The sequence below is a fragment of the Meleagris gallopavo genome, chromosome 1 (genome assembly GCF_905368555.1).
Source record: "Meleagris gallopavo chromosome 1, MGAL_WU_HG_1.1, whole genome shotgun sequence".
In the NCBI taxonomy this organism is placed as follows: Eukaryota; Metazoa; Chordata; class Aves; order Galliformes; family Phasianidae; genus Meleagris; species Meleagris gallopavo.
Genome location: NC_139404.1, coordinates 87,353,900 through 87,378,180, shown reverse-complemented (window position 1 = coordinate 87,378,180; position 24,281 = coordinate 87,353,900). Strand labels below are relative to the sequence as shown.

Below are 24,281 nucleotides of genomic sequence, written 5' to 3'. Positions count from 1 at the left end.
TTTCAGGGGCAGGAAGAAAAGTTGCCTAAGCAGTAAGATACTAACCAAAATCTATCTTCTTCTGCTCCTGACCTCACAGTCCACAGGTCACTTGTACTTGAAGATTTCCCCTTCTGTCCATAGATCACACATCAAAACCCTCTGCTTCAAGAGCATTATTTCAAGACAACATTCTAACTTTTGACAGATGTTCTGAAGTGTTATCGGTCAAGTTCACATATGCCAAAGGCAATCTGGGAGGACTGACGTCTCATTTACACTCATTAAGACTAAAATAGTAAGCTGCCACATGACACAGCTCTCAACTTCATTGTTACAGCTATCTTCACATTTTTACACGCACAATTAGTTAGGCAAGGTTATATCAAGCCAGCAGCTCCAGCTTTCTCACCTCCAAGGAGCACAAGTCACCCCAACACCCGGTGGTGATGAGTTGTTGCTTGGATTAGATGATTTTGGTGGTTCTTCAACCTTTACAAATTCATGAAAGGGAGAGAGCAGTGTGCTAGTGCAAGGTATTTACCATCTCTCTGAAAGCTAAGTCTTCAAATCTTAGAGTTTTTGAGATGTGGCACCTTATTAATATAGGAGACAATTCGCAACAAATACAAGCAAATACTAATAAAAAGTGTCTGCTATTGATCGAGTACTCTAAAGTCTTATATGTAGAACATTTAACTGTTGAAGGCACTTCAAAGCAGCACTTCTTTGGATCTATAGCACTTCTTACAGTGTTCAGCCAAGTAGCTCCTGAAAACACAGCGTAAGGCAGCACATCTTGTTTCAGTTACTTTTGCAGCAGTGTAGTACAACAGCTCATGAACCATTAAAAAAAAATAAGACAGACACTGATACAGACACTTAACTCCATAGCCAAGACATATTCACTGTGAGCAACAAAGAGAAATTTCTGCATAAGCGCTTCAACTTTTAGACTACTTCTTTAACAAGCATTTCATCTTCTCTAAGGAGGAAGCATCCCAGTGATTCTCGCCTGAGCAGCCTCCTAGCCATGCAGAACTCCTGTGTCGTGATGAAGCACTGCAGTTGTTATTCAGCGCAACAGAAACGCATGCAAGCACATTAAGTCTCAATAAACTGTAACGGCCACAGGCTCACCGTCAAAGCAAGAAGCGCTGGCAAACTGCTTTTCTTCCTCTGAATCAACCCACCATACACTGAGACCCACCCTTCTGTCTTTCCCACAGCCGCCTTTCTTTAGGGACAGAGAGAACACATGCAATTTCCACATAGTTTCTTCAGCAAACACATGTTTTTAGGCTTAAATTAGTAATAATCATCTATTTCAGAAAGCTACACCATTGCCAGAGGGGGGAGACTATTCCATGCAAGAGCACCATCTCGCAGCGGCACTGCCCCAACTCCCTCCCTGAAAAAGCATTTCGCAGCTCCTCCACAGCTGCTTTATGATGGCACGGCTTACAGGCTGCTCGCAGTATTTTTATCACACCAACCTCCAGAGGCTTCTTCCTAACTTGTTCCTCTTTCCTTCAAGAGGAGAAGGACACGGCACATCCTATAATAAAACATCCTTGCCAACTCCTCATTGCCGCGTTGGGAATACAACGGCAGAACGACGGTTCTCAAAGTGCTTTTGAAGGAGAAGAAAAAAGCGGCCCCGCCGCTCCCACTGCCATAAAACCACACCGCGCACACGGGCTCCCATGCAATAAAAGAATAACCGCGCCGTGATTTAGTTCCCAACTTCCTCAGTACCCGCAAAGCGGGAGGACGTGAGGAGGGGGGGGAGGGAAGGGGGGTTCTGCACAGGGCCCTGCGGCACCTGCCCGGAGGGGCTGAGCCGTACGCACACGGGATATCCGGAGCTGAGGGGATCGCCGACTCCAACTCCGGGCTGCACGCACCCAAGGAGGCCAGAGCCACCTTACACCATAACCAGCACCAGCTTCACCCCTCGTTCGAGGGAAAGCGACAAAACCGGCAGCATGGGGAGTCGAGAGGGCACCCCACGGACACGGACGCCCCCGCGCTGCCCGTCCGATGACCGCCACCGCCCGCAGGCAGCGGGGAACGCACCGGGGCGGGAAGCGCCGCTCCGAACGGCGGCGCACAAACTTCCCCGCCGCGCCAGGGGCAGTGCCGCCGCGGAGCCGACCGCGCCGCAGGGAGGCTGCGGGCAACCGGGAGGGGGCCGCGGCCCGCGCGAGTAACGGTCTCCGCACCGCCGGCGGGGCCCAGCGGCCGCCCCGTTTCACTCCCGCCGGGCTCCCGCACGAAGTTTCCCCCAACTCTCCCGCAGCCCCCGACCCCGGAGCGGCTCGGGTTTCCCCGCTCCTCCTCTTTCTCCGCCCGCCCCCCCGCCTCGGGGAGGAAAAAGTTACACTTACTGCAGCAGAAGCGGGAGAACACCAGTCCCAGCAGCCCCAACCCCGGGGGCAGCGCCGAACCCACCCGGCGCCGTCTCCGCTGCCACCGCCACCACCGCGGGGAGGCACCGGCCGCTGGAAAAAGTTCCCCGCGACCGAGAGGAGCCGGCGAGACGCGAGAAGCGGCTCCGATCACTGCCATGCTCCGGGCTCGGCTGCTGAGTCGCTCCAGGTCCGGCCGCCGCCTCCCCGCGCCGGGCGCGTTTAGCGGCGAGCAGCAAGCGCTGCACCGCCCCCCGCCCTCCGGAGCGGGCCACACCACCCCGCCGCGGGGACGGGGGGACTGCCGGGCCCCCACCTCCACCCCCGCCTCCCGCCTCCTTCCTCCCCGCCCCGGGGCGAATCGCCTCGCCCCACGCCTCCCGCCCCGCTCGGGGACACCGCGAACCGCGCCCGCCTCACGGGGGGTTCCCGTTAGCGATGCGGCCGGCGCGGGGAGCCGGTGGGAGGGGGTGAGAGCGGCCTCCCCCGGGGGGGTGTTGGTACGGCCCGCTCCGCCCCCTCCCCCGCCCCGCCCGCCCACCCGCCACCGCCCCGAGCCGGGCCGGGGGCGCCGCGCTCCTCAGTGGGAGGGGCGGTCCCGCTCGGCTCTTGCCCGCCTTCCCCGTCCCGCCCGGTCCTCTGGGAAAGGAGGAGGTTGCGCCTCGCGAGCCGCCGGCTGGAGTCCGGGTGCCGCGCCTGAGGGCTGCCGTGCGGGCAGGCCGTGCGGGAAGGGAAGGGAAAGGCGCTTCCTTCCTTCCTTCCTTCCTTCCTTCATGGGTCGCCTGGGCGGGATCGTGCCACAACCCTCACGGCCGCCCACAAGCCCTCAGCTTGTGTCCGCAAGCGTTGGTACCCTCGACACGAACTTCTCCCAGAGCACCGAGGGAGTCCAGAAGGGACGAACAGGCGGGAGCCTGGGGGAACGAGGGGGTCCGGAGTGGAGGCCGAAGCCCCCCGGGGCTGGGCGGGAGATGGCACCGAGGAACGCCAAATATGGCCCTACGCAGCCCTCGGGGCCCTCGGGGAGTTTCTGTCACACAAGCGGCGGGGATCCTGGGCTGTGGCACAGTGCCCGGCTGTCCCCTGGGTCAGGCTGGTGACGCTGCGAAGGGGGAAGGGGCCTCGAGCCCCTGCCTGAGGTCCCCGGGGCCCGTCCCAGGGCTGGCTGCCACCGGGTCGGACGGCTGGGGGTGGCTCTTGCAGGCAGCACAGCTTCACTGCTGCATCCCCGTACTGAACTGAATTTGGGCGCAGTGTTGCTGGGTGCACCCCTAAATCAGATAGCCACGTGCAGAGCTTGAAAGTATTAGGCTGAGAGTGGTGTCTTTACAATCTGGATATGCTTTTTCATCTCAGATGTGTTATCATTGCAAGAGTGCAAGAAAAGTACTGAATGGCCAATCATCCTATACCTGGTGCTAAGATATCCACTGGCAGTGGGTTCCCTATAAGACCACGGATCACATAATTACAGAATCATAGGTGTTGGAAAGGACCTCTGGAGGTGATCAAGTCCAACCCACCTGCTAATGCAGGATCCTTACAGGAAAGCATTAGGTTGGTCTTGAATTCACCTCCAGAGAAGGAGACCACTATACAGTTTCTCCCTGAGCCATGCATGGCTAAGCTTATCAGATGCTCACAAAGGAATGTTCATCCAGTCCTCAGCTATGCAGAACGTTTGCCAGTTAACTGCCCTCATTAGTTTGTAGCTGTGAAACAAAACCAAATTCAGGCAAAGAGTTACTGAGGCAAACTGTTAGCAGTGATGAATGTTGTACATTCGTCACCATTTTGGAGGGCAAACAAACATAACTGAGAATACTCTCAGAGTTTTGTCAAATCAGTTTGATTCCCTGTGTCCGGAGCTCAGCTCATATGAAATTCTCAAACCAGTTTCACCTGAGACTGGGATTCTGGACTATGCAGGTGGTGCATAGGATCTTGTCCAAAACTGTCAACAAGTTTTGGGGACAGCTTGCTTAAAGGAAGAAGGAATATGCAGTGGAGTGGTCTTCCCACTGCTGAAGCTTCAAAGTCTGATCATTTCATCTGTTGCTGGAATCTTTGCCGTTTTGATTCCATGGAAACCAGTATATCCCTCCACGCCAATAAATCTGGATAAATATAATACTGAATTAATCATTAGAGTCTAATTTGTTTTTATACTTAGAGCCTTTTTACATGGGAAAATTGATGAGCTATCTGCTATAGCAGAATAATTTACGTTAATACAGCTTTGCTGATATAACATTCCAGGTAGATGTATTAATTGTGCATAATTATTCCATTTCCCTGCATAGACAAGTCCTATATAGATAAATCCTTAAATCCCCCTTTATGCTTAACAATCGAATCAAATTACATCTCATAATTACATTTACACCAAGTTCAAGGCACTCTTAAGCCGGGCAGGAAATATAATGGGGCCGTAATGTAACTGAAAGTGCAACCCTTAAAATCCTATTTGTGGCAGCTATAATCTAATTGTCATCTGCTATATTATTTTCATTTCTACTCATTCCAAAGTAAGAAATGGCATAAATTCCATTAAAGCGAAATGTTTTGAAGGGCTAACACCAAAATATGTGCATCTATTCACCGTGGCTAAGGAAGCAAATGCAGTTTGTCATATTTCAGCAGAACTGTGCCCAGTCTGTAGGTAACTGCTGCTAGTGCCAGGTTCAGCGCTGTAGTAATCAGGCATCCTGGGGACTTTGTGATAGGAGAGGAAATTTGACTTCATGACATCAAAGCTAAATTTGGCTCTCCAATGCTTAGAACACTCCTGAAGGTATGATGCTCCAAACAATTAATCCTGCATATTATTGAATAAATGCATATAGGACACACTGGCTCACTTTTTGTAATTCCATTGTTACTGGCATATTTTCTCATAAAGAAATGTTTTTTCCAAAGCTGGCAGCCGTCCTGTTCGAAAGCATCTTTGTGCTGCAGAGACACAAAGGACCAGACTCTCTTTCCAGCCCGCTTTCCCCCCTTTCCATTCCCCTACCCCCACCATTGTACACCCACCTGCCCTTCCCCCCGTGAAGAAAAGCCCTTCCCCTTCATTTAGACCGGGTTTTTGGCAAGGCTTCTCCTCTCTGTTCTTAACCCTTGTGGTCATTTGAAAACAAAGTTCTGAAGCAGTGTGAAATTAATTTATATGCATAACATTTGAAGTGACGGCACAAATTCCCGCTGGAATGAAGGGCCATTCACTTCAGTGGGAATCTGTAAATAGATTTGTAACAGAACCAATGCGCTTTTCTGAAAACTCTCGCTGCCATTCTCATGGATGGGACGGGGCCTCCCTAGCAATGTTTCTGCACCACCACCCATTATGGCCTTTTAAAATAAAAATACAATGAAACAGCCCAACAGAAAACCTGCCCTTTTCCACGCACCATCCACTGGATGAGACATTTTGCCTGCTGCTGGGTAGAGTGTCTGTGATCTGCTATGAGGTGCTTGCATTTCACAGGGAGTGAGACCATCACTGCATCTTCACCGAAGTTGGAGTCATCCTGTCTCCGTCCATGCAAAACTTCAGACGGGGTTAACAGTGTGTATGGAGACAAACGTCTGTCCAATTCCTGCTCCAGGAAGCCACGGAAATGCATCTCTGCAGGCATGATTGATGCCAATTCCAGAAGGGTCAAAGGTGCAGTGAACGTGGGCTGCATATTTATCTGCATGCATCTCCCATTTCTGCTGTGGGCTCAGTGCTCTGATCGTCCGTGAACTTGTTTGGGAAGGGCTTAGAAGGGCTCCTTGCAGTGCACAAAGTTTTGTTTATTGCTTTTGAAATGTGCTCTTAATAGTGCTGGGTATGCTTAGGAATCTTTGGGCAAAGGATACTCTATAACCACACTTCTTACTAAGAGATGACTAAAACTAGAAATAAATTCTAAAGTTGGATTGTTCTTACTTTTTTTTTTCCTGCTTTCTGTATACAGTGTGATGCAAAATGGTTTGTTATGTCATCTCATAGAAAATTCCAGCACAATGTTTTGATTTAAATCATAAGCAAGCTTAGCCAAGAACAACATACATACAGTTGTATCGTATATGATGTTTAAAAAATTATTTTGCCAAATATTTTATTAATTGAAGATGGCATTTAAATCTTGTACCTTTAAGGAGAAGTCTGAGTGACTGACTCCCTCTGTATTGCAGAGTGCGATTAAGAAAACTTCGGTTCTCCTGCACACAGAGCAACCCTGCTCTCATCTGTTAGTGCAAGACCTTTTCCATGTCTCAGCAAAGTCTGAGATCTCATTCTTCATTTCACAACATAGTAAAGTAGGTCCCGACAGTAATTATCCCTAACCTTACGTTTCATATCCGTGGTCAGATGTACACATCATCCCCTCTTCAATTAAATGGAGAGCTCCATTGCCTCAGCCAAGAGGTTTTAGACTCCCAGCCAAACAAGCAAATTCCTTATCCATTTCTGACAGGCAAAAAAAAAAAAAAAATAGGCAAGGAAATGGTCCGGTTTGCAGTTACATCTCTCTGATTACCACTTACATCCCCGAGAAAGAGGACAGAAAACATAAGGATTCCTCTTGGAAGGACGCTTGCAAGCCAGACAATGCTTCCTCTGTTTTCTTTCTGCTCTGCTTCCCTTTACTGTAATCTCTTGCTCTCATTCTGTGAGCCTGTTTTCTGTGCTTTCTCTCTCTTCATCTTTAACTATTTAGGTGTACTTACACTGATACGTACATATGATATTTTACATTAATAAGTACAGAAATACCCCTTGATTAATTTGTAGCTGTGCAGACAAATGCACAGCTTGTGTATATCATTTTGAAACGATCACATTTCCTTCCAAGACACGAGCAGTTGATATTTAAGATGATCAAAAAGAGAACATGGTAAGTTTGTCACTCAAAGTAGTCCCGATGCTATGTGAGAGGATGCTTGCCATCCCTCTCAGTGTTTTGCTCATGGCTCAAGGAATCTGCTTTCTTGCTGGGTCAAAAAGAGCGAAGATTAGTTCCTGGAAAAAAAAAATGTTTATCCCAGTGAGGTCACAATTTCATCGTGCATGTCGACCTTTCACAGTGATTTTCTTATTGTTCCTATTCACTGACATGGTCCCAGCTCCAGCAAGAGCTTAGCTCTTGATTCAAGGAAAAAGCAGTTTTTTGTGCATTCATTTAAATGGGATCTTTTATTCATTTTTAGTATCATTACTGTTACACCAGCTTTACTTAATTATGAGAGAAGAAGCAGGCTTACAATTCCCCAGAGAAATTTTCTTTGTTTTTTTTTTTTTCTTCTTAGACTTAGTCTCTTTGTCTTCTCGGCTTCTCTTCCCTTAGTCTTTTAATTTTCCTTGTGTGTACTTATACTTAGCTTAGAAATAAGCACATTTTCATGAGATTTTAACTGCTGTAAGAGGTGTAATCTTATTTTTTTTCTTTCCCATCATCTTTTCCTCTGTGTTCTGATCTCTAAATGCAACAGGTATTCCTCAGGAGCAGGGTCCACTAACCCAAAGGTTGTGCCTGCATGTATCCTAGGAACACAGCTTGTATATGTAATGTAAGAAAAATGAATCAGGATAAGGTCACAAGGCAACTGCAGTAATATATATATTCCTACTGTTTACATCCTCATTTTATACTTGTAACCATATTAACTTCCGCAAATTCAAAGACCTGCAAAAGGTTAAAATATGCCATGGTTCACTAAGAAAATTTCACCTTAACCATACCTGTAGATTTCTGCTATATTAAGCATTAAGCCTGCGTACCTTGCAGATTCTACAATGGCATTTTTGAATGTATGTCAGAATTAGTGTTGGCCTGAAACTAAATTAAGGTTTCAGTCTCTGAATAATTTTTAAGTATATCTTCAATCCTTTACAGATCAGGTCTTTTAAAACTTTGAGTGGGAAAGAGAAGTGTGTATTAATTTTAGACAGCTATTTTTACACATGTATAATTGAATTCAGAATTTGCCCTTCTGCCTTCAACCTGGAAAGAGTAGCCTAGAAGGTGCTGACATGCCTTTGATCCTTTGAAAAAGATTTGTAAACTGAAGAAATCTCATTAAACTTTAAAAACTAGTCTCTGTGCACTGAGTGCTTCATTTCTATATAGCTTTACAATAGATGCTCTTATACACAATTCTCAATATGATATGATATGATACGATACGATAATGTCTACTTTAACATGAGCAATTGTTGGTCTGTCTGAAGGTGTGCCTTTGAACCAGGGGATGAACACTGGTCCACATAGAAAACATTACTGAAGTTGAGGTCTTCATCTGTATTGTATCTTCTACCACTTAAATTATTCCCATGTAGAAAAGAAAGATGCATTTATACAGGTATGGATAACCTTTTTTTTTTTTTCTGAACAGAAAAGAGTGCTTTTATTGATAATAACTGTATCTAAATTGCATTTATGTAATGCTTTTACCTCATGATCAAACCTGTTATGCAAGAAACAAAAATCTCTGTAGATTAAGGGCACGTGAACAGTGGATTTTTTCTTTGGTGGTCCAGCCAAAACATGGAAAGAAAAAAAAAAATAACAACATTAATCTGTGCAAAAATGAGAATATGGCTTTTTTAATGAATGTTTCTGCCCCCTTCAAATTAGGCCAGTTTCTGGACAAAAGCACCTTTTAAACGTGAAGTATCAGTGTTTCAGTTTGGAAATATTGTTTCAGTTCTCCAGAACTACCATTTGCTGGAAGCTGTCCCAAATTCACATTTTCCAATTCTGTAAAAATTAGGTTTGGCTATAGCGGCGGGGTTGGAACTAGATGATGCTGAAAGTCCCTTTCACCCCAAGCCATTCTATGATTATTTTGTCAGAAGCAAGGTGGGAGGAGGCAAGGATACATCTACACCTTACAGAAGGGTTCACAAGGTCTGAGAATTTTTTTCTTTGGATTTATTGTAATGTGCTCAAAAAGGATTAGGTAACCAAAAGAGGCTGTGCTGCAATGAAAATACAAAAGTCTATTTTAAGCTGATGCTGAACAATAATTTTGAAGGAATATTTTATTTCAGGTGTACAATACTGAGAGACCCAACTTGCTTGTAATTCTTCCTTTAATAGACACAATCAAGGAAAAATATAGACTAAACTGGTAGAAAGCACACGTGTAGCTTTAGGTAGGAGAAGAACCCAATTGCAAAAAAAGAAAACTTGCTCTAAGTTGTATGTGCATGTAAATACCTTGCTAAACAAGGACAGTAAAATGTATTTTTCCTGCCCATAAACTCACACCTGCTAATACACCTTGTAAAATTAGTTGCATCCTCAATAATATCCTTCAGCAATGACTTCCAAGGTCTAATTATATGTTTGATTATATATTTTCTGTCAGCTCATTTACATCCAACTACAATCAACAGGATGTCAGCTGGGATCAATTCTTTGACAGTGATTTTATTATAGTTTCTGTGTAATCGTACTTTGGTATATCCACCCTGTTCCCACCCATGAGCATATGGTATCTTCTTTTATGCATCTGAATTAGAGACAAGCACCAGCATTAAATATGAATCTCTTGGCTTTTGACGGTTGCCAGTCGTCGAGTTGTTTGCAAATGTTTTTGATATCAATTTCACTTCTGTACCACAAGTGCTTTGTTAACATCTGCCCTGCAGCAGATGATCATTTTTATTTACTGATTTATTCATATATCTATATTGTGGCGTGAAAACATATTCGTAACTCTTGGGCTTTAATCTGCGGAAGGAATACAACATAATGAAACACAGCCTTGCTTTGCACTTGAAAGGAAAAATGCATTATTTCTTTGTTTTTCAAGGTAATCCCAGATATAATAGGTAGCATAGCTATAATAAGTTCAGTTCTTTGTTGAAATTCTCCTTCCCTCAGCCAAAGAGCCGTGCTTTTTCACACATCTATAGTCTATCAAATGTTCTTGGAGGATCTTTTTGCACCAGATGCTATCTTGTTTCTCTTTGTGCTTCAGATTAGCTCCCTAAACATTTTGACGCACACAAAGAATTATGCCAACTAGTAATTGACATATCCTGTTTTTCAGACTTTTTCTTCCAGTTGTCCAGTCGTGCAGAGCCACAACAGTGGCTGAGTTCACTTTGTCATTAGTGTGAGCTTAAAGTCCCATTATCTTATGCTTCTGCAGCATATGTGCACGGACGAAATTGCATGACTTTGTGTTAGCACTGTATACCTAGATAAGTGACAAAAGTCTGTGAGTATTTACATCTTGGTTGTGTAAATGATTGCGTGTGGTCGAGGAAGGGCAGCATCCAGCCCATAAGTTGTGTTTTCCAAGAAGACTCCATGTTCCTACCAAAGATTTGCCTTTAGCTTTGAGTGAGCTGGGATTTTCACTTAATTGTTTCAAGCTGAAGTGGCCATTTTATATTAGTTTTAGTGACACTGTGTAGTTTTTGTGTTTTTTTTTTTTAGTCAGAAAACACGTGTGAGTTTAAATCAAAACTTCCCATTAAAACACATGTACCAGTTTCAGAAAGACTGAAATTTCCATTGGGAGAGGTGTCTAAGAGTGAACAGTAGCTTTGCAGGATGGCTGTGCAAACCCCTGGGCCTTTTTCCTGAAATACACTTGCTAGATGAGACCTCTTAAGTAGACAGACAAACAATTGAACTGTTGAAGGAAAAAGTCGCTGAAGTGTTCACGTGAGGATTCACATGCACATGTGCTACTTGAAGTCCACGTGCAGCTTCTGGCTTGGGCAAGAAAGGAGCTTGAAGCTGAGTGGTGAAGAAACGAGGAAAACAAGCAGCAGGAAGATTGGCTTTCAGAGGCAGCACTGTTAAGTGTAGATATTCAGTAGACAGACTGAAAAAGGCCTACTAGGTTACTTCCATTAAAGTGAAATGCTGTTTCTTATTCAGCTGTTATGACTGTGTCTATTGTTGCTGCTCCATTTTAGAGTGAATATTTTTATATCTTTTATTGTTATAACAGCAAGGATATATATTTTTTTTCAATTACTGGAGAAGCTACCAAAAGTGTAGTTATAAAGTGACCAAAATTGTTCACACCAGTGAGTGTAATTTGGCAAATAATTATGACTGAAAAAATATGGAAGCAGTATAAAAAGATCTGAAATGTTTCATTTCAGAAACACCAACTGCTTATTTTGACATTTTTTAATGAATCATTTTGGCTTTTCCTTTCTCTTTCAAACAACATTTTGTATTGGTAAGTAGTCTATTTTTTTTTAAGGAAGAAAGAATTAGGGGTACATTTTCTGAGAACAAAATGGAACATTTAAATGAAAAACACACAAAATGTTCTTTTTTATTTCAGTGGAGCAGACAATTTTATCCTTAGTTTTCTATCTAACAAAAAAATCATCATTTTCTCTGCTGCATTATTAATGATTGTAGATGTCAATAACCCAATGTATGCATCTCAGTTTAGACCTACTTCCTTCCTCTTGGAAAGAAGAAAAACAACAGAACTGTGTGTCAATGCCATTGTATATTTTCATAACGCTGCCATGCCACACAAAGAAATAAAGGTAGCTACACCAATTGTGAGTGCATGACTGTCCAGACAAGGTCCTGAGAGACAATGCATATTAGCAGAAGAGCTCTGATGAATCCTGTTTCTGCCATATGTGGCAGCTTTGCAGGAACAGCTGTCATAGCAAGGACCTCATCAAAAGCCCAGAGTTCATTGCAAGACTGGCTTAACGCCATACAATATATATAGTTATAAGGAAAGGCGTGGGCTTTTTTTATTTCCTCCAGTCTTGGAGATGTGCTGAAGAAGCAGAACGGGGCAGCTACAGAAGTAGAAAGCCTGATGTGCTCAAGAGTGAATTTCTGGAAGATGTGTTTGAAATACACCAGAGCCATGTTTTAGAGCTTTGGCATGGAAGCACAATACGCAGATCTCATAAACTGGGCAAAGAAGAGTTAAGATGCATGGCACAATTCCAGGGTATACAAGTGTTAAGTATTAAAGAAGCTGTGCTGATGCAGAAGAAAAAAGGGGGTTGGACCATGTTCTTTCAGTTATTTTTTTTTATGAATTGTTTATGATGCTCCACCAAGCATCTGTTGGCTCCTGGTACAGCACAGAAACCCCCAGTGCAGAATTCTCATGAAATGGTGGGGCTCAGGGACCCTGTGGTAGGCCCTTGTGCAGAATGCCTGTGTTACCCTGTTCTACTGAGAGTATCTATACTGCATTCTTCCAACTCTTCCTCCTGTATTATAGCAAAAAAAAAAATATAGCTATTTTGTAACTGCTTATGCAAGCTCCTTTGTAAGTTGAAATGGCTCTATATCCCCCTGGGTTATCAGTAGTAAATTGAAGTTTGCATGTGCCAACTCTTTCACATTTGTGTGTAAAGAAAACTGAGGGGATTAGTCTTAATACCTTAGAGCTAGATAAATATTTACTGAGTTTGATTCTGTCATCCTTTCATGGCCAACACTAAGTACAAGGTGACAGCAGGACTACTGAAAATATACAAACAGTATTAATTATGTTTTTCTCCATTTTCAAACCACAGAATCCACTTTCATGGCATACTTTGATTCTACATTTATCTCAGGTGAAATAATGGCTTCTTGTCACTTGTGATGCTGTCATGTCTCGTATGTGTTTCTGAAATATAATGCTCAGTTTCCCTGTTTAGATATGCCTTTTTGGAGATCTACAGCAGAAATTTACTGCTGCAGCAGCTGCAGCCAAGCATCTTCTGCAAAATCCTTCCCATTCTGGAACTCCAAAGTAACCATTGGTCACTCCAAACAAGAATCTGAATGTTCAAAATCTGCTCTCCTAGTAGCAAGAAGAATTTAGTTTTAGCTCCCCACATAAGGTTCAGCTAATGGTCAGAATCATTCAGAATAGATACTAGTGGTATCCAAAGTCCCTATGAATGCATAACTTTCTGATACATGAGTAAAAATCACAAACTTACTGAAGAAACAGAGGATAGTGACTTTTGCACTGTTCATTTCCATGCATGATTACTATAATTCACTGAACCTGCAGCTTTATGTGAGGATGACAAGTAAAATCACTATGTTGGAAATGTAGCACCTTATGCTGATTAGCATCAGACTTTTGCAAGTAGAAGAGATTCTTGCCTCTTTCCTTCCTTTGGCTCCAGACCATCTCCAAAGTCAGCTGAAGACCTCAGACATAATCCTCTGAGTAATTAATGGATCAAGTCTCAGCTACACAACAGATCTGGTTGCAATCTTTGAATGTCTGAGACAGCTACTTCCTGGGGGGGGTGAAGGAGAGCACTGAGCTAGAGAAGCTGCTTTCTAGCACCTATGGACTGTATACCTATGCCATATCCAGATGTCATTAGGAAGTCTTGCAAAAGTGCTTGGCAGTGCCAATGTAGTTGATGGCTAACCTTGTTTTGGAAAGGAATGGCAATCTCCCTTAGATGACACAGTTTTGTGACAGCCATGTAACAGATGATCACTTCCAAAAAAAAAAAAAAAAAATTTTAATAAGCACTGCAGCCTCCCCTCTTCTCCAACTATTCTTGGACTTAAAAAGCATAAGAGGATTAATCTAATGAAAAGTAAATGTATTTTCACCATGCTGGATCTTCTCCACAGATTCTGGAGAGGAAAAGTTGTTTCTGTGGTGTTGTTCAGCTCATCCTGAGGTAGGGTGGGTAGATTCACCCTTAAAAGTGTCTGCTTCTTACTTTGAATAATTGGAAAGGCTGAGCTAATTAGCTCAGTTGTGGCATTTGCATTATAGGCATACAAATTAGTGAAGAGGAAGTCCACTTCTCATGAATGTATTTTGGACTAAGACTCATCATAATTACTGCAAGACTATATCATTTTCTTAAGTACCATGTATGCATTAAGCAGACTTTATGTGACTGGAGGCACATTAGTGTCCTCCATACAGGCAAAAAAAAAAGGGAAACTGTAAAGTGCTTGAACATACTTCAACTAAAAACTGGCACAATGACTTACAGGACAAAAGGAAGAGACCTTGCACAGTCTTTGAGTAAATTCTGTTACAACCACATTTGTTCATTCATTGCTGACTGTATCACAAGGCCAGCTGTGATACATTATGTGGTGTCTGTATCACAAGGCACCACGCATGTTAACCAACCTGAGCTCAGAACAGCTTCAGAACGGAGAGTCCAGAATTTTATTTGATATTGTTCCCAGCACTGCTCTGTACCGGAGAACTAACTCCACTAACACTGCCAAAAGTGACTTCTGTTTTCTCAGCTGTAATACCTCTTGTAAATCTTGAATTTGCTTACTTTTTTCCAATTAACTAAAGTTAAACTTCTTCCAAATTTTCTTTCCTTGCTGTCTCCTAGAACATATCACCAGCACCAAGGGAAGCTGTTGAGGCTGACAACATCATGGACTGCACAAGAAGCGACTAACAGCCTGATGTTGAAAGCTCAGAGGCTTTAATAGCAATCAGTCTTTATGTGTTGAGGTTTTCTCTGACATGTATCCCAAACATAGCTGTGTATAGGCAGTGTTTGTATATGCATCTTCTAAAATGAGAAACACTTAGGAGAGTTGGGCTTTGAAGCATGCACAAGCTTGTTTGGGTGTTGGTGTAATTAACGATGACTGCTGGTACTGTATTATCCGTGTGTATGAGAACATAAGCATACAAGTTAATGTCTGAAGTCACTCCTTCCTGAGATTTGCCTATAACTGACTACAAAAATGGCACTGCAAACCCATTTTCCACTCCAAGAATTCTCTCTTCAGAGGCTTCCATCTCAAATTTGAAATCTCATGGCTTTTTTCTTGCTCTATGCTACCCTACTAGCAAAATAACTTGTAAAACATACCCCCACATTTTCAATTAATATGACAAACACTTTAGTTCCTCTGAAGGATGAAGCTCAGGAGAGATTAAGATTCTGAAACCTACGCACACTGACATATGATCACAGTAATTTTTACTGACCTGCTGTTAATTTCTTTTCCAGCTTAGTGCCATGCAAAAAGACTTCTGACAAGACACTGAGTTACAGGTCCTGAACCTGAGCCATGTAATATTTGTCAGTTTATTCTGAAAACTTCATAGCTGTATCAAAGCTATTCAGTGTTGACTGACTTCACTGCTGATTTCATATCTTTTCTGAATTTTCCGAAAGGAAGTATTTTATCCATTTTACCACAGAGAAGATCGATGCTGAGAGGAGCAGTGGAATGTCTTGACATTTTGGTAGAGTGCAACCACTTGAAGAAGAAAAAGTATCTACCAAAGAAACTAGCAGAAAGTCAAATAATGAAAATTTCACCAAACAACAATCTAATCTGTTGATGTTTTGCAGATGTCCAAATCCTTACCAATCAACTCTGCAGAGTTAAGGCCAGGGCATTTGGAAGGGGTGGTGTGGTTGAGATATTTTAAAAGAGGAAGTAAAAATTAAAAACCCTATGGAGAATTTTAAAGGACGTCTTTGAGGGTGATGGATCACTGGCACAGGCTGCCCAGGGAGGTTGTGGAGTTTCTTTCTATGGTGATATTCAAGACCCATTTGGATGGCTAGCTGTTGACCTGCTGCAGGGAACTGCTTTAGCAGAGGGTTGGACTCAGGGATCTCCAGAGATCCCTTCCAACCCCCACGTTTCTGTGATTCTGATTCTGTGAGACGTACTTTTCTGAAATACTGTTTGACCTGAATATTGAGATCTATACTTGCAATTAATCTATTAGGTGCTTTTGTAGTCATCATTGACCAGAAGCTTGAGTTCTTTGGATAAGCTGCTCTGGAAAGTGTGGTAATTTAAACGGAAAAGATCTGTTGCCATGATTAATAATTAATTAAATATTGATTCTGAAAGATATCTTGGTTGACTTTCTTATAGCTACTTAAGTATGCTCTAAAATCTTTTATCTCATTACTATTTCTGGTCACTGCTTACTCAAAAACCTTAAAGTTAGATACAGACTGAAATATATATATATATATATATATATACAAGTATTGATATTCAAGTAGATAATATTTTTCGTTCAGAATTCATGCAAAATCATGCAAAATTCTGATGCAATAAATTAAAACCATTCTGTTACATGCATCACTCAAGATCTTATTTATGTTATGGCAGTTTGGGTCATCACGTCTCATGCATAGCAGATAAAAACTTTATCAAGTAATATACTCTTTCAAAGTTTTTTAATGAGTTCTTACTATTCAAAGTACTGACTGTTCAGAATTACAACCTACCACATAGTGGTGGTAAGCAAAAATAAGGGAGTGATTTAATTATGAATATTTAGGTGAATAACTCTGTAAAAAACTGTCTAATTTATGTTCCTCGTGATGAAGCAGTAAGTGGCCGAATTCCAAAAGTATGAGTTTGAAAATGTAATTCAGTGTCTAGCGTGGCTTAATGGCCATATGTCTGAGAAAGAAAAGTGCAGTCCAAAAGCTTGGTTTATGTTCCCTTCAGAATCTTTGTGCTAGAAAGCAATTGCAGGTTTTAGAGTATCAATATTTATCATACCTCTGAAACTGCATTGATATGATTTCAAATCCACATCAATAATAAGCATAATTTCTATCTCAGATATTTTGAGTTATAGCAGACTGTAATTTACATCACCATCACCATCAATTACATCACAGTCCCGTCTAAGACTTTAGTATAAGGGCAGGAGACATATCTTCATACTCAAGCGCTCTACAGAATAATGCTTTAGTATCTTGTCATTCACTGAGACCCCGGAGATGTACAAAGCAGCTTATGCAGTGTGCAGCTGCAATCATATCTGCAGTATTTCCTGTGTCATGGAAGCATGGCAGCTGGTGGCAGGTTCCATCATGCAGTGGTGCTGGGGAAGAGGAGAGGATGGCCAACAACCAAGTGCCAGAAGTGAGGCAAAGCTCAAAATTCCAAAATTTGAATTCCTTAGGAGCTGCAATTTTGTGGAACCAAGGAAAGCAGAGAGATGAAGGACCTCAGCCCTACAGTGGACCATGTTTTTGAAGCACTTTACAGCTTACTATGGCCACAGGAAGGACGGTCTGTCTCCTCATGCTACCAGTTATCATTCCAATTACATGTGTCGCAGAAGTGGTAAATTCTTTGTGGGATGAAAATCAGCTCTGTTTTTGTCATTCAGTTTAGTGAGATTAGCTTTTCATGATAGAATTTTCTTTTTCACCTCTCTATGGAAACTAGAATGTGGCACAAGGTGACCCGAATACGAGAAAAAAATTAAAGTAAAAACTATAAGAAAATAATAATGTGTAGATTTTTCTCTTCTTGGGATCAGGGGAGGAGGCTGCATGTGATTCCCATACACTCATGTGCCCATTTATTCGCCAAGAGAAATTCAGATTTCTTTTTCATCTAGTAAAATTTGTATATAATTCTCACTATTTTATATGTATGTCATTGTAAAGCCATGCTATTTCTTACTTGATCTCTGTATTATGAATCCTCTCATTTTATCTGACAGAAAAACAAAACTGACCTATGTTTGCATTTCCATGACTGAAATTACTATGAAATATGCATGCAGACTTCTCATCTTTTTTGTTGTTGTTTGTTTTGTTTTGTTTTGTTTTGTTTTCATCCTCGAATTCCTGGTAAGACAGATTTCTCTAAGATGCTCATTGTTTCGTCTGTGCCATTCGGCACTGAAACAGCATTACTCAAGGTTTACAGACATCTTTACTGAAGGCACACACAGAGACCCTCCAGGAATCTCTGATCTTTGTCTTCTGCTGCAATTTTAGCCTACACAAGTTTGTCTGACTTGTGAACTGTGCAAAATCTTTTCTGAGCTTTTTTTAAGCTCTCGTTTTGTCCATGGGAATGCATGGCATTTTATTACTTCAAATGTGAAGGTGTTTGTTATAACAAGGGCAGAACAGCAGGAGCTAAAGCTTGTTGAAGGAATGTTAGTTAAGATAACTAAGTAGCGGAGACTCAGATCGCCTTCATAAGCCTTCACCAGTCTTGAGTGTAAGTCACGAAGTAAGAAAAATGAGTTTATTCGTAGAGCAAAAACATTAAAATAATAAAAAATATCTTTTCAGATAAACGTTAAGGTCTGCTCTGTTTTACTGGCACAAACATTATTCATTCCAATAAAGTCTGTCTTTTTGTCTGAAGTGATTTAATAAATTAATGATTACACTTTCTTCATAGCTGGACAAATCCAGATGTGTTTAGAAAGTGTGGTATGTAGCTTTGACTGACTTCTTAGATCAGCACGTTGCCAGTGATTAAGGTAATGGATTCTATCTTATGGTGCTGTCAGTAAGTGAAACCAAGAAGTTGATGTGAAGAGCTGTGAGTCACATGCAAGACTGTACACAGATTATTGCACAGTACAGAAGAAGACTGCTGAGAATTATTCTTACTTTTGAGTTCAGCAATTTATTTTAATGCTTTATTAGCTATATATCATTAATCTTTCAGGAAAGCTATAGGACATTCTGGCATATCTTGAATATTCATACAAAGACAAAGCTGTCTGAATACCTATAGTTAAGATTTTGTTAAGAAAACATCTTGTTTTGATGCAAAGCAATCATACAATATGGAAATAGGCACTTGTTACTTGTCTTTATCTGCATTACTGAAGCAGATAAACTACTACTAAATAGTTTCAACAAGCAAAGGACCATGATTCTGTGAACTGTAGACCATTTCCACTGAGGAACTGAGCACTGTGTGTTCCTGTGTCAGTCAACCAATGTTGGGGGTGCTCAAGTGTTTGCAGAGTCTGGACCCAAGGGAAGAGGTTCCACAACATTTTCCCATTAATTTCATGTTTACGGTTACATTAGCAGGAAACCGTTCCAAAGAACATTTACTGGAATATCTACAGATGAGTTACGTGATTGCTGATCACTTTCAGTAAACATTGCTGTTGTGTGATGCAAATCCTGTAAAGCTGGGATAAAAGCTTTGAAGATAAGAATTATCATGTATATGCCATTATTTGGAGAGGAAGAATTAAATATACTACCTTGAAAATCTTTAATGATTGTTTTACCTACATGCATATAGAAGAAGCAAATGCCAAGATCAGCGGATACTTGGCTTTTTGAGATTTTAGGTATTGATTTGGGTGATAAATACAGGCTTAGATTTGCAGCTATATCAATTCAACTAAGATTTCCCTTCAGTGTTTTACAATGTAGTTTTGCAAATGCCTTCTTCCCTGCCTCTTCTACTTCACTATCCTCTGCTCAAATCATTTTCTGGGTGGCTCTTTTTAGAAATGTGCTCTGTATGAAATATGAGTATCAAGAGTAATAGACTTTAGATGATACTGTAATTCTCAAATACGAAGAAGCTAACTTCATCCTAATAAATCATAGCTCTAGTAGAATAATGATGAGACTGAATTTGAGTTTTCTTCCAATCTTGCTGTGAATTGAAAGATTCAATATGCTTTCAGTTAAAAGCAGCCAAATGGAAGTTCAGATCATACTCACAATTCTTCCTTTTTTTTTTTTTTTTTTTTTTTGCAAATTGAAGGAGATAACAGGTGTGCTAAAACTGAAATTTTACCTTAAAAGTGCAGACAAAGTCAGAAACCATATTTCAGCTTGCAGCTCAGAGTTCAATCTCCACTAGTATCAAGAAGGGCAGACCAATATCTGAGTTACCACCTTGGGCTTTGATAGAAATAATTATTTGAAAAAAAAAACAACCCCACATTCTAATTCAGAAAAGAATGATAAAATTAAGGGTAGGAAAACATCTCCACATCTTCACCATCTCGCATCCAAGATAGCCAGGTCAAGTGACAGATAACATAGTAAACACATAAATAACACACTAATGTAAATATAGTAAACTATTGCTCTAGAAATGGTCATGTATGCCATTTCTTAGATCTGTAACTAGGATACTTAAGAAGTACTTTTTACACAATTAATGTGCATGAGTACTGACAAATTATTAATGTACTGGGTCAATCACATAGGACCATGTCCTGCTGGATTATAAAACCAGAGCAAAACAGTGGTTCAAGGAGTGTCTCTTAACCTTGTTGAAGACACTTCTCCAAAGACCCTTGCAATAAATACCCCTACTGCTGCTGGACTGCGACCCATTGTCCTACTTGGAAGATTTGGTTCCTCATCTGCACACCACCCTGCCAATATCCCAATACTTTTTTTTTTCTTTTCATTTTAACAAGCATTTGTCCAGTGCACTGTCTCACGTTCTGTCTATGCTTTAGTCATGAATTGGAACTGGGCTGTTTCTCTTCTCTTTCCTCTCCCAGTGCTGTATCCGATTTCTGGAGACACTGGAATTTCAATGAACAAGTTCTGTGGTTTCTCTACCCAGCTGCCGAAAGTGACTTTGGAACGAACTGTAAAGAAACGTGATTTGATTATGCAGGATCCTATGGCTTGTAAACATAGGACTTTGACCATTGAACAACTTCCCTATACTAACATTTTCTTAGCTACTCTGATCTCTGAGGGCTTGGAATCCATTTACTTTAGGAGTTAAGTTGTCCAAGGATGTATGTAAGATGTATGTAAGATGAAATCCATTTTCAGTCTTCAAAGTGAAGATAAAGTCTGCTACTTAAGGTAACACAATGCAGAGTTTTTCTTTAATAAAAAAAAAAAAAAAAAGGGGACAAAAGTTGAGAAGCTTAAACAGTGAATGCAGAAAAAAATGATGTGTGCTGCTGTCAGATAACTTCAGTCTTTTGGCAGTAAATACAACAGTCCAAGTTCTAGTACCTGTGGCCCTTAGCTGCTTTTCTCAGGAGCCTTGCTACTGCAATTGCAGGCATTTGTGCAGAAACACTGTACATGCTCTTTCACAACTAGGGGCAGAGTAGGCTTCCTGTGTAGATGGTGATTACAGGTTATACATAACTGCGTTTGTCAAGTACTTTAGGCCTTTATGAAGTGCTGTAAACTCCTATTTGAGGGTCATACTTTCCTTTCAGAGCGCTCTCTAAAACACAGAAATATCAAATACCCAAAATCAATAGCAGGGATTGTTCTTTGCGGAAACAGCAACTTCACAGAGATTAGCTCAGTTTGGCCTCTTTTTTTGTGGAGATCATAATATTGCAGTATATTACAGGGATGAAAAGGTGATTGAAATTGAGAAGATCAATACATCAGCATCTAGGCTGAGAAATACCACACATCTAAAGATCTCAGGTCCACCCTGTAAAACAGCGAACATCCTGAACCATATTGGGTTGTCCTGGGCTTTAGCATATTGGTTTGCAGTGGAGAGATGAGTCAAGAGAAAGCTAGAAGGTCTGCTCTCCTCTTTGCTGGAAGCTATTGGCATGTCATTGTTGAAGACAGAGGAGTATGAGCACTTAAAGTAAGAGAAAGTAAAGCAATCATGAAGAACTGTGTAACTAGGTCACAGGAGGGACTCAAAGGAGACACCAGAAGAGCATGAAGACAAAGCAGTAGTGCTTCCTCTCTCTAACCAGCTTTAGATACTAACACAATCTGCATTGGTGGCCTAATAAAGCAATTGCTCTTATCTTCCAGAAGTTAGTTAAATAAAAAGGAAAAAGGGAATAAACTAGAGTCAGGGTTCAAAAAAAAATCAGCTAAAGGAAAAATCAGTGGGACTGATTTTGTCACGTCCAGACTTCATCCTCAGAAGTGTAAAATGTCCTCAGAGTAAATGGGAGTTCAGCGTAACAATGCATGCCTCACAGCTCCTGTGAAATGCCTGAGAACTGGTCTTATTACGGTCTTCTTTGTCCAATTTAATAAATAGTGAGCTGCAGAATTCTTGGCACGCAAAGGAGCACCATCTGTTCACAAAGCATGGATCCTTGTCGCAGAGAAGGGAGTTGCTGTTATTTTTCATGGAGAGGTAGTTGCCTCACTGTAGGTGAGACTAATGGTGAGTTCTCAGAGTATCAAGTACAGTAACTGTTTTACTATTCTCTATGCTGTTCCTTGTCTGATAAGCCCCAGAAGTTATTTACAGTTCAAATCATTCCAAGGTCACTGGTTATTGCAGTAGGAGAACACATTGTCAGGCAATGAAGATTACATGGCTTGGAAGCACTTTACTACAAGTAAATAGAAATTTTTCCAGGTCGCTCTCCTGCGTGGGCCAGGTTCATTAAAGTGAAGGCTGGACCAAAATTCCTATGGGGCAAGGAGCCATGAACTGAATTCAGTACTGGTGTAAATAAAGTAATATGTGCTCTTGAAGGGCATCTGCATTTACTCCATATAATCTCCTGTGAAAAAAGTTCTTTTCTACCACTACTAATACCTTTCTTGGGTACCAGAATAATCAGATGTTGTGTAAACAGTCCTTGACTGCATTCACTCCCAATCAGCTCCTCTCTTGTTTAATCACTGTTAATTCTTCCTTTAACATCTCTTCTGTTGCAGTCTGTGCTGGGAAAAGTCAGAGAGAAATTTTGGCTCCCAAAGGTCTCCTGAGCCTCGGGGATCTGTGTGCTTCCTCTTGCCCACATGGATGGATACTCACCTATGTTTACAGACACCTTTAGTTCTTGCAGATTTCGTCCTCTCCCCGCAGTCACATCAGATCCGACTTCAGCATCTCCTGTTTCTAACCTCAGGAGGGTCATGTTCCTGGAACATACTTCATCTGTGTAAAACAGTGGTGTAAAACAGGATGCTTAATTTTAACTCCATTTCCTACGGAAACAAGATAATGTAATTCTGCCACATTTTTTTTGCCTCCACTGAGTAGATTTGAAATAATAAGGCAATTGCAATGATCATTGATAGAGAGATAGAAGTTTTAAAAGATAGTTCAGTTCCTACATCTTTAAAGAAAATAAGTGTTCACAGAGCTGAACGAGACCATTTGTGCATTTTTATGCCAAATTCTACCATTTAAACTCTCATCAAACTAGTATCTGAGAATGCATGCATCAGAGTGTGATAAATTCCCACCTATGGCAGAAATTTCACTTTGAGCTCAAAACAAAAAAGCCAAAAATAGACAATAATAAGACAACTCTTCACAGAAAAATAAGCTTCCTTAGGCTGGTACTTGTGGGATGTCCCATTTGATGTTTCTTACTGGGGGCTCTCTTCTACCATAGTGAGTTGCATCTTAAGTCCCATCTGTACATAACAGTGAACAAATAAATGGAAAGTGCAAGACAGCCCGCTCTACAAATACCAATAAAATACCAATAACAAGAAAATAATAATTAGTGCTGAAATGTATTGATTCTCAGGCAATTTTATTAAAGCAGTTGCCAAGGCACAGTCAGAGTCCTTTTAATACAGCTGCAGTGCTGCAGTAGTATTAATGCAACACAAATGAGTGGCTCTTGTTTAGCCACATTGAGGGGCTGCACACAGTAATTTTTAAAGTGTTCAGGAATGTACCGATTGCTGTGGTATCAATTGCACTGGAAGATTATCAAGAGCCTTCTGTCCTGAAGTTTTTAGCAAAATAATTAAAGATTTGAACCCCTCATGAGTCCAAAAATTCTTTATTGTTTAATACCATAATCTTCTTTGTTATAAATAAGGGGTCTAGTCATACAAAATAATCCAAAGCCTTTGGCAACGCATAATCCAGTGAAAAGACTCTAGTTTTATTTCAGTAAGCTATTTGTAGCAGGTAGAGACAATAGCAGGATTTTATAGCGGTCAGCAGTTTGAGAGATCCTCTGATAGAAATCTGTGAAGGAAAGTCGTAGTTCATTGTCTGAGGAAGACTTTGTGAAAAGCAAGTTGTTCCCATTTGTTTATTCAACAAGAAGCATCTCTGGAATGAGGTTTTTTCAGGCTGCAGGTCAGGAAATGCAGCTTTGTGTCCAATTTGCGTCTGCATTCACCGAAGTTTAAATACCAGTAAAATCCCAAATCATTGTAACAGCAGCAGCTGATGATGAAGCACAGATAAACCAGGGAAGGGAAGACAACTGTTATCAATA

At 41.4% G+C, this 24,281-nt stretch overlaps 1 protein-coding gene and 1 long non-coding RNA gene across 7 annotated transcripts in view; both read right to left on the bottom strand.

The window, feature by feature from the left end:
• NECTIN3 (nectin cell adhesion molecule 3) overlaps positions 1 to 2,721 on the bottom strand; it is a 62,597-nt gene extending 59,876 nt beyond the window's left edge. The window contains exon 1 of one of the 2 annotated variants that reach the window (XM_085239566.1): positions 2,370 to 2,721. In XM_085239566.1, the coding sequence (XP_085095692.1) occupies positions 2,370 to 2,550 (181 nt within the window). In that variant the 5' untranslated portion in view covers positions 2,551 to 2,721. The remainder of the gene's footprint in view (positions 1 to 2,369) is intronic. The other variant, XM_085239557.1, reaches the window with a different exon arrangement.
• A 2,797-nt stretch (positions 2,722 to 5,518) lies between these two features.
• LOC109369748 (uncharacterized) overlaps positions 5,519 to 24,281 on the bottom strand; it is a 110,033-nt gene continuing 91,270 nt past the window's right edge. For 3 of the 5 annotated variants that reach the window (XR_014887319.1, XR_002119182.3, XR_014887318.1), the window contains one exon: positions 5,519 to 22,972. This is a non-coding gene — a long non-coding RNA (uncharacterized LOC109369748). The remainder of the gene's footprint in view (positions 22,973 to 24,281) is intronic. The other 2 variants (XR_014887322.1, XR_014887320.1) reach the window with 2 other exon arrangements.